The sequence below is a fragment of the Ornithorhynchus anatinus genome, chromosome X5 (assembly GCF_004115215.2).
Source record: "Ornithorhynchus anatinus isolate Pmale09 chromosome X5, mOrnAna1.pri.v4, whole genome shotgun sequence".
In the NCBI taxonomy this organism is placed as follows: Eukaryota; Metazoa; Chordata; class Mammalia; order Monotremata; family Ornithorhynchidae; genus Ornithorhynchus; species Ornithorhynchus anatinus.
This window is the reverse complement of record NC_041753.1, coordinates 52,765,839-52,783,553: the sequence shown is the minus strand read 5'-3', so window position 1 is coordinate 52,783,553 and position 17,715 is coordinate 52,765,839. Positions and strand designations below refer to the sequence as shown.

The 17,715-nt window shown below is 44.8% G+C and overlaps 1 protein-coding gene across 1 annotated transcript in view; it reads left to right on the top strand.

The window, feature by feature from the left end:
* The first annotated feature begins 13,889 nt into the window (after positions 1-13,889).
* SLC1A1 (solute carrier family 1 member 1) overlaps positions 13,890-17,715 on the top strand; it is a 75,350-nt gene continuing 71,524 nt past the window's right edge. Inside the window, exon 1 of the mRNA XM_029055865.2 lies at positions 13,890-13,980. Within this exon, the coding sequence (XP_028911698.1) occupies positions 13,890-13,980 (91 nt within the window). The remainder of the gene's footprint in view (positions 13,981-17,715) is intronic.

Here is a 17,715-nt window from a genome sequence, read left to right as displayed (position 1 = left end):
CCTGGAATTCCCTCTCCCTCCACATCCAGCAGGCCACTGCTCCCCCCATCTCCCCCCCTCCTGAATTCATATCTCCTCCAGGAGGCCTTCCTTGACTAATCTCTTACCTCCCCTCCTTCGATCCCCCCCAACTGTGACTTGAACACTTCCACCTCACCTCAAACCCCACCACCCTAGCATTTATGTACATATCTTTATACGCTATTGCTTCTATCATTTATTTTAGTATCTAACTTCCCCACTAAACTGTAAACTCCTTGAGGGCAGGGATCATGTCTACTGATTCTATTATGCTATCTCATATACTTAGTATATGACTCTGCCCCCAGTAGGCGCTCAATAAATACTGCTGATTAATTGATCGGCAGTGTCGTACTTTGCCAAGTGCTTTGTACAGTGCATTACACCACTTGGTGCTCAATAATTTCCTTTACTTCTACTACTCTAATTGATGATTGGCTAAAAAGAGTACAAAAAGAATTCTCCTATCTCCAAATCCATCTAAATGGCACTTTCCTGAAATCTATCAGTTTTATGTAGTCACAGAGAAAAATATTTTGAAATCTAGTAGCACTCTCTCAGGCAACGTGTTAAGTCTTGTTGCATAATAGCACACGTTTTGAGGTCCAAATATACCGTACTTTTATTGTTTCGAAAGTAAGGGTGGATAATGGTATTATTCCTTTTAACATTTTTTTTCTTTTTGGAAGAACGGTTTGCTCAAGTCTTCATAAATACTGCATTCTAGGCATGTCTCTCTCAATTAAGAAATATATTTTTCATATCACATTTATATTTATCTTCACGCCTCTTCCCAAAGTGCAGAAAGGTCAGTACCCAGCAATCCTACAGGCGCTTCATAAAATATGCAGGCTAAGAAAATTATTTCAAGAAAAGGGAATTTAAAAAATATTTCCCACTGTTAATATTATGTTATTATATAATTAATGTCAATCAGAGCTGTTTGGAGCTCATTTTAAATAATCGAATGTAGCTTTTGCAGAGCGACTAATACTCTGAGACCTTTTACTACCTACAAAAGCTGTTATTTCAGTTTCTTTCTTTCTTTCAAATGATTGATTCTGCCTACCTCAGAGGGCTCTTTCAGAGACAAATGGCATAATTGGTTAGCATCTCCCTGGTGCTCAAGTCGCTCACTGACAGACGGGAAGTGCTTGGAGCTTCCTGGAAAAAGTATTATCATCATTATTATTATTATCATTATTTAGGATGATTTCTATTGAATCTAAGGGGCCAGAAAGTGCGTGACAAGCACAATACCAAACAAGTCAAGCTATGGCTTCCATTTTTAGGGGGGGAAAATGGTAACATTTTTTAAAAGCTGCATATGAATTTGGCTCCTTTAAAGATTAAAATGTCATGTATTAATGTCACTGGAGGCTCCCACCAATTCTCCCCAATCTGTTGCCCCTCTTTTTGCCTGCTCTGCACCTTTGAGAACAGCATATGGCTTCTTTTAGTAAGACTCTGACTGTTCCCTGAGCTTGTCTGAGCTAGAGACAGGCAGATGGCGACAAGCTCAAAATGCTCAGAGAAATGGGAATTTCCAGTGCTTGGGGTGAGTTAGAGGCTCCAGAGAATCAGTGAGATTAGGTGCTGTAGATAATGGACTCTAATTTGAAATTTCCTAGATGTTGCCAGGGGAACAGAGGTCCATGGCTGTCAACAAATTCCAGTCTGATGCAACACAACCTAGATGGTTCAGTCATTCTGTCAGAATATCAGCACCTATTTCCTAAAGGAGGAGAGGTGAAGAAATATGTGAAAATAATTAGGGACATCCATTTTCTTAACCAATTTGATATCACCGAGTCCCTCATCACCGAGTCTATGACAGCCAAGTCAAGTGGACACTTGAGGTTGTTATCTAATTTGGATCATCTGGAGATAGCGAGGAGGATCTGTGGTCTGAATAATCCACACTGATTGTCGGAATTGTTTGGAGTCACTGGATTATTTCTCGACTCTCCATTTCATTCTGCCAGAGTTAGCAGCCTATATTTTTTACCGGGTGTTTGATGGTTTAAGGGAAGGAGGTGGTAGAAAAAGGTGTCTGATTGTCATATTTGCATTTTTCCTTCCTGAACCTTTCCTCCTGGAAAGTACTATTTTAGCTCTGATCCCTTTGGGGCAAGCCTGATGCTCAGCTTCCAGTTAAAGCTAACAGAGAGGGGGTTGTGTAGATGGAACTGACTACTATATAGTTGTCCTTCATATTCAAAGAAAACACCACTGATGGTGAAATTCACCTACGAGTCCTTGTGTGGCCGAAAGAGCCAATGCAGGATCCACGGTCCTGGACGCATTATAAACACGAAAAGGCTGCCTCTTGTTGTGTTGTGTTGTGATGCTTAATGTTTGTGGCACCGGGTGCTGTTTACCCTCTCGCCTCCTGAGCCACTCCCTTCATGATGGCAGTGCGTCACGCAGTCTGTCCTCAGCAATATCGACACCCAGTTTTCAATTAGGACGCAGCATTGTCTGAGACTTTATTCTACTGCGTCCTTAAACCATTTCTTCTGCCCTCCCTGCTTTCAGTTTCCCAATTTCAGATCTCCCTACAGCAGTTGTTTGGGTTGTTCATTCTCCTCACATGTCCTACCCACCGCTGCTGCGTGAAGGTAAGCATTGCTTTGATGCTTGGAGACTGACCTCATTGGGCAGGGATTGTCTCTATCTGTTGCCGAATTGTACATTCCAAGCGCTTAGTACAGTGCTCTGTGCACAGTAAGCGCTCAATAAATGCGATTGAATGAAAATGTGATTGAAAGAATACCACAATCTTGTCTTGCCATCTGATATTATGTCCCATAATTGACAGTGATGGAACCGCTCAAGGAGTCAGATGCGGTGGCTGAGTACGGTCCGGACCTCGTAGCCGTAGAGAAAGTTGAACAACACTACGGTTCTCTAAGCCTTGAGTTTGGTCTTGACTCAGATACTGTACTGCTGCTGCTACACACTGTTTGACAGGCTCTCAAAGGCCGTGCTGGCCTTCTCGATTTTGTTTTCTATTTTCTTGTCTATCGTTGTACTGTTGGTCAGCGTACTAAGTAGCAGAATTCTACCACAGCTTTAGGGTCCGAGTTATTGATATAAATTTTGGTTTGTGTGTATGTCTATCCTGGTGACGGGCTGATACACCACCTCAGTTTTCTTATTTATCATCAGCCCATAGCATCTGGCTGATTTGGTGAGACCCGCGCACTCCGCTCTTCTGGTGTTAACCTTCTCAGTGTACCGCGTCTGCTTCTGTCCCACTGTCGCCCCCGGCCCAACCTCTAGCCTGGAATACCCTCCCTCCTCAAATCCACCAAACTAGCACACTTCTTCCCCTTCAAAGCCCTACTGAAGGCTCACCTCCTCCAGGAGGCCTTCCCAGACTAAGCCCCCCTTTTCCTCAGCTCCCCCTTCCCCACCTCGCTCCGACTCGCTCTCTTTGCTTTACCCCACTTCCCGTCCCACAGCATTTGCATATATACGTATGTTTCTATAATTCTATTTATCTATATTAATGCCTGTTTTACTTGTTCTGATGTGTGTGTATATATATATATATATATATATATATATATATATATATATATAATTCTATTCATTTTTATTGATACTATTGATGTCTGTTTACTTGCTTTTATGTCCATCTCCCCCTTCTAGACTGTGAGTCCGTTGGGGGCAGGGATTGTCCCCCTCTTTGTTGCTGAACTGTACTTTCCAAGCGCTTAGTACAGTGATCTGCACACAGTAAGCGCTCAGTAAGTACACTTGAATGAATGAATGAAAGCAGTTTACAATCATTTGCAACTGCAACTCACCATAAGAAAGCAGTCACCAATAGAGCTCAGCTCTTGGTCCACCTCAAGAACTTTGACATAAACACATCGACATCACGCTTTTTCCCATCCTCTCACTCCAGTTCCACCTATCCATTGCCAGTCTGAGGGTTACAGATTCCGGGCAGGTTGACAGCAGGGTGCGAGAGGGAAGGCAGCCGTTGTCAGCTGTGCACACCCCAGGCATCAGTTGTCAGATATGTACTCTCCTGGTCCAGTCAGAAGGAGTCACACAGAAGGAAACTAGACCACAGGCCGGATGCCTTATCTCTATGAGTCCAACCTAGCATTTTTATGCTACCAGCTGTGAATGAAGGGGATGTGGAATCTCGCCAGAATCTGAAAGAGAACTCTGTTGGGGTCCTTCCAAGAGTTGTAAAACTCTGATTGAAGATGTCTCCTAGCAAATATTATTTTAATCTGACATACAATCAAAACAACGTAAAAAAGAAATTTAAATGGAGATTTAAAACCACAACCTAAGATTTAAACCAGAAAGCTCTCCTAGTAGATCACCAACTCCCACTTCTCTGACCTAATAATAATAAAAGTAACTGTCGTATTTGTGAAGCACTTACGATGTGCCAGGCACTGCTCTGAACACTGGGTTAGATTCAAGATAATCGTGTTGGACACAGTCCCTGTCCCACGGGGGGCTCACAGTCTTGATTCCCATTTTATAGACGAGGGAACTGAGGCACAGAGAAGTTAAATGACTTGCCCAAGGTCACACAGAGCAGACAAGTGGTGGAGCAGGGAGTAGAACCCAGGTCCTTCTGACTTACAGGCCTATCTCCTCTCTGTCTCTCTAGGCCACACACATCTTTCCATAAGTTTAATTTGGTGACAAGGGGGTTTCTTATTATGTGCAGCCTACTTCCAACAGCTGAAGGAAGACACCATCTCACTGTACCAGAGCTAGTAAAAAAAAGAGACATTTTGTTTCTGTTCCTTCTCCTCATCCTCAAGAGAACTCTGGGGGCTAAGCTTTCAATAGTATTTATTGAGCGCTTACTATGTGCAGAGCACTGTACTAAGCGCTTGGAATGAACAAGGCAGCAACAGATAGAGACAGTCCCTGCCGTTTGACAGGCTTACAGTCTAATCGGGGGAGACGGACAGACAAGAACAATGGCAATAAATAGAGCCAAGGGGAAGAACATCTCCTAAAAACAATGGCAACTAAAAGAATCAAGCTCTGCCCACAACAACCTTTTATTGTTGCAAAATGTACTTAGTCCCTTTGATTCTTGGGAAATGTTGATTCTCTTTTCCTTCTGGACAATTCTTGTCAACTTTCAGCAGAAGCTCTGATCAGGTGGTTTGAAAGTACACCACGGTCAGCGAAGACTGACAGTGATAAAGCATTCTAACTGTCCAGTGCTATTACCACACTTGATTGAGGCTTTGTTTCACTGTCTTTGATGCACTTTTCCTTAGGTACCCTGACCGGCAAAGGTGTGATGAGAGAAACATGGCTTCGCTGTTGGAGGTCTGATTGCACTCCAGGAGCTCAATGTTTGTGATCCTGCCTTGCCACTTAATGTTCAGAATTTCACCTAGGGGGTGATGACGGAACCACTCTTGACGTTGAACGTGATGTCTGTGGAAGATCCAGGTCTGATTTCTGGACTGGTCTGTATCTCTAGGTCAAATGAGGTGGCTCCCAGGAATAAGATGAACCGCATAAAAGCATAATAGTATAATCTTACTGCCTGAAGTAATTGATTTGAAAAGGTGTGAAGAGGATCATTACCAGTTTCTGAGCCACGTTTTATAAAGGTCTCTGATAATCAAACTGCACAGATTGCACATCATCATTCCTTTTGAATACCTGAATTGGTGAAGGGCTCCTTGTACGCTCAATATGGGAAGGGAACATGTAGGCTAATTCTGTCGAGTTGTACTCTCCCGAGTTTTTAGTCCAGTGCTCTGCACATAGTACGTGCTCAATAAGCACGAGTGATTGATTGATTACTGTTTCTCTGTCTAGGTACATTAGCAAGGTGGCCCCTGTCTCACAAGAGAAGTGCATCCAATACACATCACACCTGTGCTGGACAGGACACACAAAGAAAAAAATGCATGAAAGACACAATGAAGCGAAGTCTCAAACACTGTGGCTTAGCAATTGACAAGTTAGGAGGCAGGAATGTAAGACAAGGCAGATTCATGATTAAGAAAAATAATTGGGGTAACTGTTTTGCAATAGAGGCTTCAGGAAGACTGTGACTGCAGGAGGGAGAAATGAAAATAGAATCAAGCACTGTGAGTTACAAATTCTACAATGCAGCAAGAAGCAATCTTGCAATGACAGGAGGAATGATACAGAAGGTCGGTCATGCACTGGTTTTATCAGCCACACTCAGACTGATAAAATCTCAGTCATGCAAGAAATCTTCAAACCAAAAGAATATATATATATATATGTGTGTGTGTGTGTTACATGTATGTGTGTTGTGTGTGTGTGTGTGTGTGATTGATAAGCTAATGTTGATTTCTGTCACCTTCGATTATTCCTCCTGGTGAGGAATTGACCATCTAATGGCTTTATCACCTTTTTCGAAGAACCGTAGGAAGGAATAGGCTTGGAGACTCAACCCTCCTCTACTGTGAACTGACTTTACAGCAGAAGCTGCCAATTGAATGACACCTCACCACTCCTCGCTGCCAGAGATCGGTTGGCTTCTGGACCAGGCCCAAGGTACAGGTCTGGACAGGAGGAGCAGGGGCAGGAGAGTCTGGTCATAGAATTCCCAGCACTGAACCTGCCTCGGGTCGCCCTTTGTTCGGAAACTCCTGAGAATCTAGGACCTACAGGGTTGGGACTACTTTTGAGTGGTAATGGTTTAGCCCAAGAGTCTCAGTCCAAACCCACCTCTGACAAAACCAAATCCACCTCGGCCCCAACACTTGTCCCGCTACTGCCCCTGTGCCCATTCCCCCGGTACCGCCCTCTTATAGGATTAGGATTAACCTCATCATAAAGGGAAATCACTCCAGAGAACAGATGTGGGGATCTATGAGAAAGCAATTTCTTTCTAAGCTGTGACTGTTACCTCTAGACTCTTCAGCTCGGTGTGAGTAGGGAATGTCTACCAACTCTGTTGTCTTGTACCCTCCCAAGTGCTTAGCATGGTGCTCAGCACATAGTAAACACTCAATGGATACCGTTGATTGATTGATTGATTCCTTGGAGAGTAGATGACTTCAATCACTGAATGTCCCCTGAAATGCATTATAATTCGATACTTTCGTCAAAAGAGAAAAAACTTTAAAACCAAGCTGTGATCATTGAACTCTGTTGACAGAACCATGGACAGCACTCAAACCAAACCATAAGTGCCCGAACACTTTGCTAAAGCAAACTCAAGGATGACAATGACTCGCACCATTTTGAAAAAAATCTCCAGGGCCAATCGAACATTTAAAAATCACCAGAGCCAATCGAATATTTAACAGTGTTTTTAAATCAGGTAAGGACTTCCAAATTTGACTACTCTGTCCCTCCCACCGCATCACTTTGTGCACGTGTGTGTGCTCGTGTGTGCACATGCACACGTGTTTTGCGTACAGTGCTTATACCATTTCTAATTACCGATGGCATTAGTTTTCTCAGTTGTTTTCCAGGTCTGCTTGTCTTTCTCATAAAATACTCCAGATTTTAAAGCAATCCAAGGGGAATGGATATATTTGTGGTCTTTTTTTCTTTCTCATTTTCCTGGGGCTTTCTTATTACAGGTTCATTTTTTAGCATCCTGGAGAGTAGGTACTGCCAAGCGGCATCTAGTTCCAGGATCATAGCCAATTTCTCATTCTAAAATAGCAAGATAAAATAATAGAATCTATTCATCAGTAGCTCTAAAGATCTCTTTCTAGACAGACTTAGCTGGTACAAATATAGCAAATTTCCACATTTGAGCCAAGTTTAGATTTAATTCACAACCAATTTAATTCTGGGTGAATTATTCAATACGACGGTTAAACTCACAGATTTAAACGAGCCATAAGGAATTAAATACATAAGATATTCTGGCCATTTACTTCAATCTTAATTCCATTTATAACCTATTACCTTTATACTGAATGAATTAAGAAGGATTCATAACACTCTTTACAGACACTAAAATATTATTGTCTTCTTTTTATGGATGGGGAAACTATGAAATGGAGAGGTTAAGTGACTGATGTCCCGTAATTCAGGATTATGAAGGATGGAAGAATAGTCATTTTGATGTTGTTCTTCAGTTATGATTTCTAATTCCAATTTCCTCGGTGTGATCAACAATGAGGAACTCAAAAGATGAGTGGTAGTCCCCCAGCTTTTCCTGCAAGTATTAGTTCACAAGAAAATCCTGAAGGAGCAATAATATGAAAAAAAAGAAAGTCCTGCCAGGGAGTTGGGGGATGAAAAGTGGGAGTAGGGAAGATAAAGAAAGAAAAAGACAGAGTGAAAGTCAGAAACAGTCCTATGTAATTTAAAAGTTTCTTTTTTACATATTTAGCGTAGTGCGTGTCCTCATTCCCATCATTTTGCCTGCTTCTGTCAAAAAACTTCAAAACAAGTTTTTAAAAATAATTTTACTTTTGTAGAGAGTTGTCACAAAATCAACCTCATTCATCCCAAGTAGGAAGAACTGAACAAATCTGTTACATTCCTAGTGTCAGGGCTTTTCCTCAAAAGTACTAAAACATCCAGTCTCTCAAATGAACTACTGATATTAGAATAGTTCTAGATTCCAGTTCTTAAGAATGTTTTAATTCTTGATATGTATTAATATGTATCAGTGAGTCCCTAAAAAAGTCAACCCTCTCTTCAGTAAACCTTCAAACTTGGGAGAGCTCAAGCACTGGGTCTTACCCAGCAAGGGAGGAAGAAATCACTCCATCCCACAATCAATCAATCAATCATATTTTTTGAGCGCTTACTGTGTGCAGAGCACTGTGGGCTAACATAGTCTACGAGGGAGGGAGAACAGGTATTTTATCTCCATTTCACAGATGAGGAAACTGGGGCACAGAGGAGTGAAGTGACCTGTCCAAGGTCACACAGCAAGCACGTGGCAGAGCTGGGAATAGAACCCAGTCTCCCGACTGACTCCTAATCCATCCCTACCAGTATTCAACTCAGCTGGGAAAACCTGGTCAGAGTGATGAGACACATAGACAAAGGGGTTGGCCAACAGGGTATTATATAGGTCATATGTTTGATATGAAATACATTTATCAGTATTTATTGGCAACACCCACCTCCTCCAAGAGGCGTTCCCAGACTGAGCTCCTCTTCTCCCTCTACTCCCAGTGCCATCCCCCCTTCACCTCTCCGCAGCTAAACCCTCTTTTTCCCCTTTTCCCTCTGCTCCTCCACCTCTCCCTTCCCATCCCCACAGCACTGTACTCATCCGCTCAACTGTATATATTTTCGTTACCCTATTTATTTTGTTAATGAATTGTACATCGCCTTGATTCTATTTAGTTGCCATTGTTTTTACGAGATGTTCTTCCCCCTGACTCTATTTATTGCCATTGTTCTTGTCTGTCCGTCTCGCCCGATCAGACTGTAAGCCCGTCAAACGACAGGGACTGTCTCTATCTGTTGCCGACTTGTTCATCCCAAGCGCTTAGTACAGTGCTCTGCACATAGTAAGCGCTCAATAAATACTATTGAATGAATGAATGAATGAACACCCTGAAACGGGTCTTCAGATTTGAAGAGGCTACTGAAAAAAAGTTTGACTCATGGAACAAACAGATTCTGCCAAAAACTCTGTGTACGGAATACGCATTTCGATATGCGACGTGAAATGTTCCTTAATCTAGTGAAACGTAATGAAAAATATGAATAGTGGCTACTTTTTCATAAAAATACAAAGATGGTTGATTTTTGAATAAATGTTAGATTGAAAAGGACTGGGGAAATCAGGATACTTCAGAAAACTTTTCCTTGGTAAGTCATTACAAACGTAAGGTAATTTCAGTACAAACTACTCAATTTAAATACCTGTGTCAAATAATTATATAGTATGGTGCTTCATAGATATACCAAATGCAAGTCAATGTATATTATCAATTAGAGCTAATGAGAATTCAATTCAAGTAGTATTTATGGAAATGTTGAAGATTCCATGTAAATATTTTTAAATGAGAGAAAACATCATTGTTGGTAGGGACTGATAATAAAAGGGGTTTTCATTCTCTCCATTAAAAATTTTTATTAAAACAAAATATTGACATGCTATTTAGCTTCTTGATTCCCATCTTGTGTTTTCTTCTACTCCCCTCTGGCACGTTCTGATGGTTTTTATTTTAAATCATTTATGACATTTTCCAATTTAAGTGAATCAACATGATGTTGCGTCCCCTACTGTTTGCTTCACATTTAAAGCTGTTAGGTTTTTAGTTCATTTTCCTCACCTTATGAGTAAAAGATAATGAGCAATACGAGTCCCACACAAAGTTTCTTTCAGAAGGAAAGAAGTCCATTTCCCAGTTATATCCTTAAGCCTTTTCTCTTTCAGGGCTGTTGCTTTTGCTTATATGAATTTATCCTGAAGGTTTTATTGCATCGAGATTCTTAACCGTTTGGTTTATGATGCCAATGTGACTTCCAGATTAATTTTTAAACCCAAATAGGACTGCAAGGTTAAATGAGAGCACTAGAAAAGTATCTTGATATAACAGCCGTCTTTCCCGATGATCACAGATTGTTTCCCGGCAAGTGTGCCCGAGCCCACCACTGCAGTCATAGTTTGAGGATGAAACTAGGTCAACTGCACATTGTACTACTAAGAAATCCAATCAGCCGATTATATTTATTAATTTTTTTTCTTTTTAAAAATTCCTAGTCCTTCACAGCCCAGTTGTTGAATAAGTTCAAGTAGCCTACGAGTTCCTAGAAAACGATTAATTGAACCTTTGTGTGGCAAAATTGAAGTCTTTCTTTGCACAGAAGTAAATGGCAGGGATTCAGCACCGTGTATGGATGGGGAAACATATCCTCAAAAATGAAAAATGAAAAAATTGAAAACCTGCTCTCCCTCCTTCTTAGATTGTGAGCTCTGTGAGAGACAGAGGCTGCATCCAATCTGATTAATTTGTATTTACCCCGGCACTTAGCACAGTGTAAGGTACCTAATAAGCACATAATACACTCCACAAAGGCTTAAAGAAAGAATGAAAATGATGATGAACAGACATATATACGTGGGGCAAAAAACAGTGCTCATTTCAAAATGAACATCCTGAAGCTTGTCCTGCTCTCTTTTCCCTCCACCTAAAAGGAAATTAGGAAATGCCGCATCTTGCAATATTTGGGGATCGGGATCCAAACATTAGGTTCTTCCTGATCTGTGCTTCAGAACCATCTCTTCCAGTCCTCCCATTCAGAAGATTAAATGAAGCAAAACTTGAAACCTATTTCTTTGTTCTGAGAACATAACTTTTGTTGTACTCTATTATCCAAAGGGCAGCGTTTCTCAGACTAGGTTATGACACAGGCACCGAGTTAATTCGGTACAAGAACATAATAGTGTGATCTCCCCCATTCTTTTTCATTGATTGTTAACTTCAAAGACAAATAATGTCCACTAGAGTGTTAAACCTTCCAGTTACTGTTGTTTGCCTTCATACTTTCCCAACAAAAACTTTTACATCTCTAGGGTTTTTTTCTTCTTTTCCCCCTCTATGACTCTTCCTACACCGATTCCTTTCTCCTTAAGAAGAAAAACCATCTCAATGCCCCATTCCAACTCACCCCACCATTCCCAAAACAAACTATCAAGACTGAGCACAAAAATGAGACCTAACAACAGGGCAAGGCTTTGGTCACAAGTGCAATCTGTCCATCAAACAGACAAGATGACAGCAGGGTTCCCAGAGTGGGTTCTAAAATGGAACTAGTGATATGACTTCTCGAAACACTTCCCCCCATTTACATTCTTCCCCAAAATGCAGAATGAGATTCAAACTAGAAAGATCGTTTTTCACTAGAAAAAACTTCCCCCAAATTACTCCTCATCTCAAGCAGACCTGGCGACCGTCTTTTCACTATTGCCCCCGGAAGATTATTTCAGTCAGGATATGTGGATTATGGAGGAAGGGCATCCTCAGAATTAAAAAAAAAAAAATACTTCTGACCGGTGTTTCACATTCTCATCGTCTTATCTCACCCTGCCCACTTCTTACATACAGTGTCTCGTGGGCAATCAATCAATGGTATTTACTGAGCACTTACTGGGTGCAGAGCACTGTACTAAGCGCCAGGGAGAGCACAATACCACAGAGTTGGTAGACACGCCTCCCGTCCACCAGGAGCTTACAATCTAGAAGGGGGAGATAGACAATAAAATAAATCACGGCTACAGCAACGGAGGGGGCAGTTCGATCAACCTAAATCACTCTCGGGGGATACCAGCCGCAGAGTTAAGAATGGGCCCCAGGACCTCTGGTTTGTTGTCGCTCGCTCTATCCATCTTCGTCGTCGAATGACATTAATTTAGCACACGTGTGTTTGGTGCTGGGTCGGTGCTAAACGAACAGATAATATATAGGCACTTGTCCCTGTACCTTTAATTGCTTGAACAAGATTTTTCAAACAACAGTTAAGGGATCACTGAGGCTTATAGAATGTTCCCAGGACCGGGTTAGGATGGTAAAGGTTGAGTGACTGAAAGGAATAAGGGTTCAAGACGGGCAGAGGGGGGCGGGGGAGTGGGGGGAGAGAAAAACTGCTGAGCTAGAAGCTGTGAAGGAAGAGATAAGGGCGAAGCGGAGGTAGAAATTCAGAGAAGTTAAAGTTACGCAACCTGAAGGAGAGGTAATTTAATATAAAAACAGAAATGGGATCTAGGAAATTTAATCAGAGGCCAAGGGAGGGTTTTTTTGACCAAAAAAGTTTCCAAGTGAACGGCTCTAGACGCTGCGGCCTCCTCTCTGGCTATCTAAACCCACCCAACCTCAAAGCCTGGAGTTGGGGGGTGGGGAGGGGGGGTCTGTCTGCTACATAGCCTACGGAATGGGAAAACTCAAAAGTTAGGGAAAGGGTCGATGGGCTTCTCCGGTTGCGAAGGGACACCAACCCAAAGGGAGCGGTGCTATGGAGCGCCATGGAGGCGGGTTGGACGCCGGAGCCGCATCGGGGGTCCGAGCCACGGTCTGCTCCTGTTACCACCCCAGGCCGGGGCTGGGCCCTCTACGCTTGGAGAGGCAGCCTGGCGTAGCGGCGTATCCGCCGTCAGGAGGTCACGGGTTCTAATCCCGGTTCCAGCACTTGTCTGTTGGGGGACCTTGGGCAAGTGGCTCCATTCCTCTGTGCCTCAGTTCCTTCATCTGTAAAACGAGGGGTCGGGACTGAGAGTCCTGAGTGGGTCGTCCACCCCGCCTCTTTTTCACACCTGCACGCCCCCACCCACCTCTTCTTCCTCCTCCATCCCCGAGGTGGATCCCGACTCTCCCAGCCCCACGCCTAGTCGAGGAGGGGGTCAGGTTGCCGGCGGCCTGGCGGGTGGCTCGGTGAAGGTGAAAGGGACTGAATTCCGCCGGGGCGGAGGGCGGCTTCGTGACCCGGCCGCGGGGGAGCCGAGAAGGGGCCACTTGGGCCAGAGACACTTTCTTTCTCCTCTAGGGAGAGGTGGGGCCGGGGGGCGGGGGGGGGGGGGGGGGGCTCGGGACGAGGACCAAAAAGGGCAAGCAGAGATTGGGAGGTGCTGCAGCGAGGCGAGGGGAGGAGAGCGAGTCTCCTCCCGCTCCGGCTCCCCTCCTCCCCGCCGCTCCTCCCTCCCGGTGGGTCGGCCCGGGCGCCGCAGAGCGGGAGCGAGAGCGGCATCTGCAGAAAGCCACTCGCGGCGGCGGCGGCGGCGGCGGCGGCGGCATCTTCCCGGCCCGCGCTCTCCCCTAAAGCACCCGGTGCCCCGTCCTCCCCGCAGCGCTCTGGCCGGGCTTTTCTCCCGCTCCCCTCGCCTCCCGTCCGCCGGCCCCGCGGCCGCCGCAGAAGCTGCAGCAGCGGCGGCAGCAGCAGCCGCCGCCGCCGCGTCCACCATGAGGAAGAAGCCGAGGAAGGGATGCGACTGCAAGCGCTTCATGCAGAACAACTGGCTCCTCATCGCCACGGTCCTCTCCGTGGTCTTAGGTGAGAAGGTGGCGGGCGGGGGCGGGGAGGGAGCCGGGTCCGGACGGGAGGAAAGCGCACGGGGACTCGAAGGACATCGTTCGAATGTGTCACGATGTGCACACACACGGGCCGGGTCGCCCAGAGCCTCGGTGTTGCCCTCCTTCTGCCTCCCTTTCTGGGGCCCTTTCGGCCACGTTCACCCTCTCGTGCCCACGAGGGAGCCCACCTTCTGGGCTGATGTGGCTTTCGGCCGATTTCTGTTTTACTAGAAAGGGCGCGGGGCGAGCGGGGGGAGGGAAAGGAGAGAAAGAGTGGGAATCCAGCCCTGCTCGTGGGTCTGGCGGCGGAGCCCACAACGAAGGTGTTATCTTTAAAAAGAAAAAGACCAAAAAAGCCAAAAAAAAAAAAACCCAAAAACCCTTGCCGGCGAGGAGGGGGGCTCTTCCAAATCGCCATTCGTTGGAAGCAGCTGCAGGAGAATGAATGAACCAAAGAGCTTCGACGGGAAATGGCCTATCTGCAGAATTCGAGTCACGATCTCGAGGTGAGAAAGGGGTTTGTAAAGAGATGCAGATTCTCGGCCCCCGGTGCTGACACCGAAGCGTGTGAGCGCTGATGTAGGAGCACTGGCTGGGGACAGATTTCTCTTTACCCACCCGTGGTCATGGGTTCGAATCTCAGCTCCGCCGCTTGTCAGCTGCGTGACCGTGGGCGAGTCACTTCACTGCTCTGGGCCTCAGTTCCCTCATCTGGAAAATAGGGATGAAGACTGGGAGCCTCACGTGGGACAACCTGATGACCCTGTATCTCCCCCAGCGCTTAGAACAGTGCTCTGCACGTAGTAAGCGCTTAACAAATACCAACATTATTGTTATTATTATTACTATTAGTTACACACACACACATAAAAAATGCCCTCTTCCCTCCCGGGCCACCCGAAACCCCGCCTGGCTTGTGCCGGAGTTGGTGTGAGTAGGTGAGACGCCCGTGGGGACGCGAGGAGGGGTTAGGGCATCCCTGATATGCATAATCCTTTCATGCCAATTATTTGCTGAGAAGATATTCCTGCTCCTCAGCCAAGCCAAGTTTGTTTTGTTTCGTTTCCTGCAGCATTTCTTTAGCGCCTCGTGCTGGCGGACCACTCCACTGGGCTCTCGGGAACGTACAAGTGCCCTTTCACTTTTATAGTAATTGATTCTCTCCGTTAAACCAAACAGGCCTCTTGCTTGTTTGTCAGCCAGTGTGTGTTAAATAATTCACTTCTCACATCTCGTTCAGTTGGCAAGGCAGAGGATTGTGTGATTTCGCCTGTTAAAATGTTAACAGTTCCCAGTGTCATAAATCAGAAATGGTTGGATTCGAAGTTAGTGTTTTCAGTGCCCCACTTGTTATTCCTCTGTATTAAACTCTTCTCTCGTGGTGGTCATCATTTAATCAGCGCCCCCCCCCCCCCAAAAAAGGCCTGGTACCCCTAGCGGGTCTCCGTTTCAAAGACAAGAACGGAATAGCGGTTCTGTTTGCAGTCACCCATTTTCCCATTCGTAACTGGAAATAGCGGACAGTTGGGTTGGAAGAGGAGCAGGAGTAGCCACGCTTAATGGGCTTGGGTCTTCTCATTTCTCTTGTCCTACCGCTTCCGTGGCTCAACGCTCATTACTGCTCTTACACCTGGGGCCCATTCCGCTATATTGCACATGAGCGAATGTGCGTCTACTGAGCAAGTATTAACTATTTAGCTGTCGCGGGAATATCCCTCAAACTCACAACCCGAGTGACAAATGCCACAGTTATTAAGCGCTTTCTACATGCCAAACACTGTGCTAAGTACTGGGGTAGAAACCTGGCACCATTGCTGTCCCACAGTCATCCTCGCTTTCGATGAGGATACTGAGGCATAAGAGAGGTTAAGTGACTTGCCTCAGGTCATGCCACAAGCAGGTGGCAGAGCCAGGATTAGAACCCAGGTCTCCTGACACTCGGTCCTGTGTTCTACTTCATTCATTCATTCAAACGTATTTATTGAGCGCTTACTGTGTGCAGAGCACTCTACTAAGCGCTTGGAAAGTACGATCGGCAGCAGATAGAGACAGTCCCTACCCAACAACGGGCTCACAGTCTAGGTTTAGATTGAAGTGACTTCTAATCCGGTGGGAAGTGGGGATTATAAATTGGCAGGTTTTAGATCTGAACCACAGAGTATGGTCTAACCTGAACAGGCCAACAATTGATGAGTAGTGAGTGGGTAGCGCCTGGGTCTATGGAGCAGTCCATTGATTCACCTGAATTTTCCCCTCCTCTCTTAACACCCCCACCCCCCCCCCCCCACCAACGAAGCCCAATCACCTATTTCAGGAACCTCTGATCAAACTGCCATCCCCTTAAAATTGGTGCTCTCACACTTTGCCAACCCCTAAAATTGGTTCTGTTGATCTAGAATCCCATATAAGATGAATTTTTAAAATGGGGCATTCTTGAAAATCGATATAGGATCTCTAGACTGTAATCTCCCTGGGGGCAGGTACAGTGTCTATCAGCCCTGTTGCACTGTACTCTCCCAAGCACTTAGTAGAGTGCTCTTCGCACGGTAAGCACTCAACAAATACCACCCAATGATTGACTGACTGACCTGCTGAGATCTGCAGTCTCACATCTGCTTCGTGGAACCACTGGTTGGTGATGAAAAAAGATAAAATATGCAACATCAGTGAAATTTGAGGGACCGGGAGGGGTGGTAGTGGGGGAGACATCCCATGGTGAAAATTCCTAACGACGTAAACAGTTTCTATCAAAGAGTTTTATGTGGATTTTAGCTTTTATAATGAACAGGTTCACTCAAAAATGCCTTGATTTCATCCGAACCAGGAAAAATATCCAGACCGCGTTGGTATCCCTGGAAGTGAAGCGTGCTAAGGATTTAGTGGGAACGATATGGGTTCAGGATGGTAGGAGTAAGGCTAGCTTTTTCTAAGTTCACCTGATGCCTTGCACAGTCATTTTTCCACGGCCGTAAGGTTCTGGGAGGCAGGGATCATGTCTACTTCAGAGAAGGTGAACCCCTAGAGGGACAGAGTCCGTGCCTAATTTTCACCTTTATACCCTTTCCCAGCACTGAATAAATAGCACTGGTTGATCTGAGCCTTTACAGGATGGAAGTACTCTGGGCCCTCCCTGCTGAGCTATTGTGCCGCCACCACTATTTTACCTGGGGTTTTCTTGTTGGCATTTCTACTTTCTGATTAATTAGTAACAGTCCTGGGGAAGACTTTTAATTATTTTGTTGCCTCCTGATTCCCTTTTCTAAACTAATCTTTAGGAATGACTAGTAGTTTTTCCAAGGACCTTGCTCCGTGGGCCTATATGATCATGTCACCTTTGAACTGAAAGGTAACTCTAAAATGTGTCAAATCTGTTTGGTCCTGCCTAGGACAAATTAGTCTTGTAAGGTTGAGGTTGGGACGGGGTGGGGGGAGGGGTTGCTCTCTCTCTAGAAGGCTAACAAATTATTTTAGGAACGTTTAATATTTTTTAAGACGCTAGATTTTTTTGAGGGAGGGAATGCCCAAAAAGATATTATTTTAATAGTAGACCAAGTGGACTTTTGAAGCTCATTTTTTCCACTCCCACCCCCCCAAAAAAGCCTCCAGGCAGGGTGCACTTAAAATAGCTCAAGCAGGAGATTCCCAATATCCATGAGAAACTGTTAGGTGACTTAGTTCTTCTTATTAGCAAATCAATGTTTAATTGAAAATATAC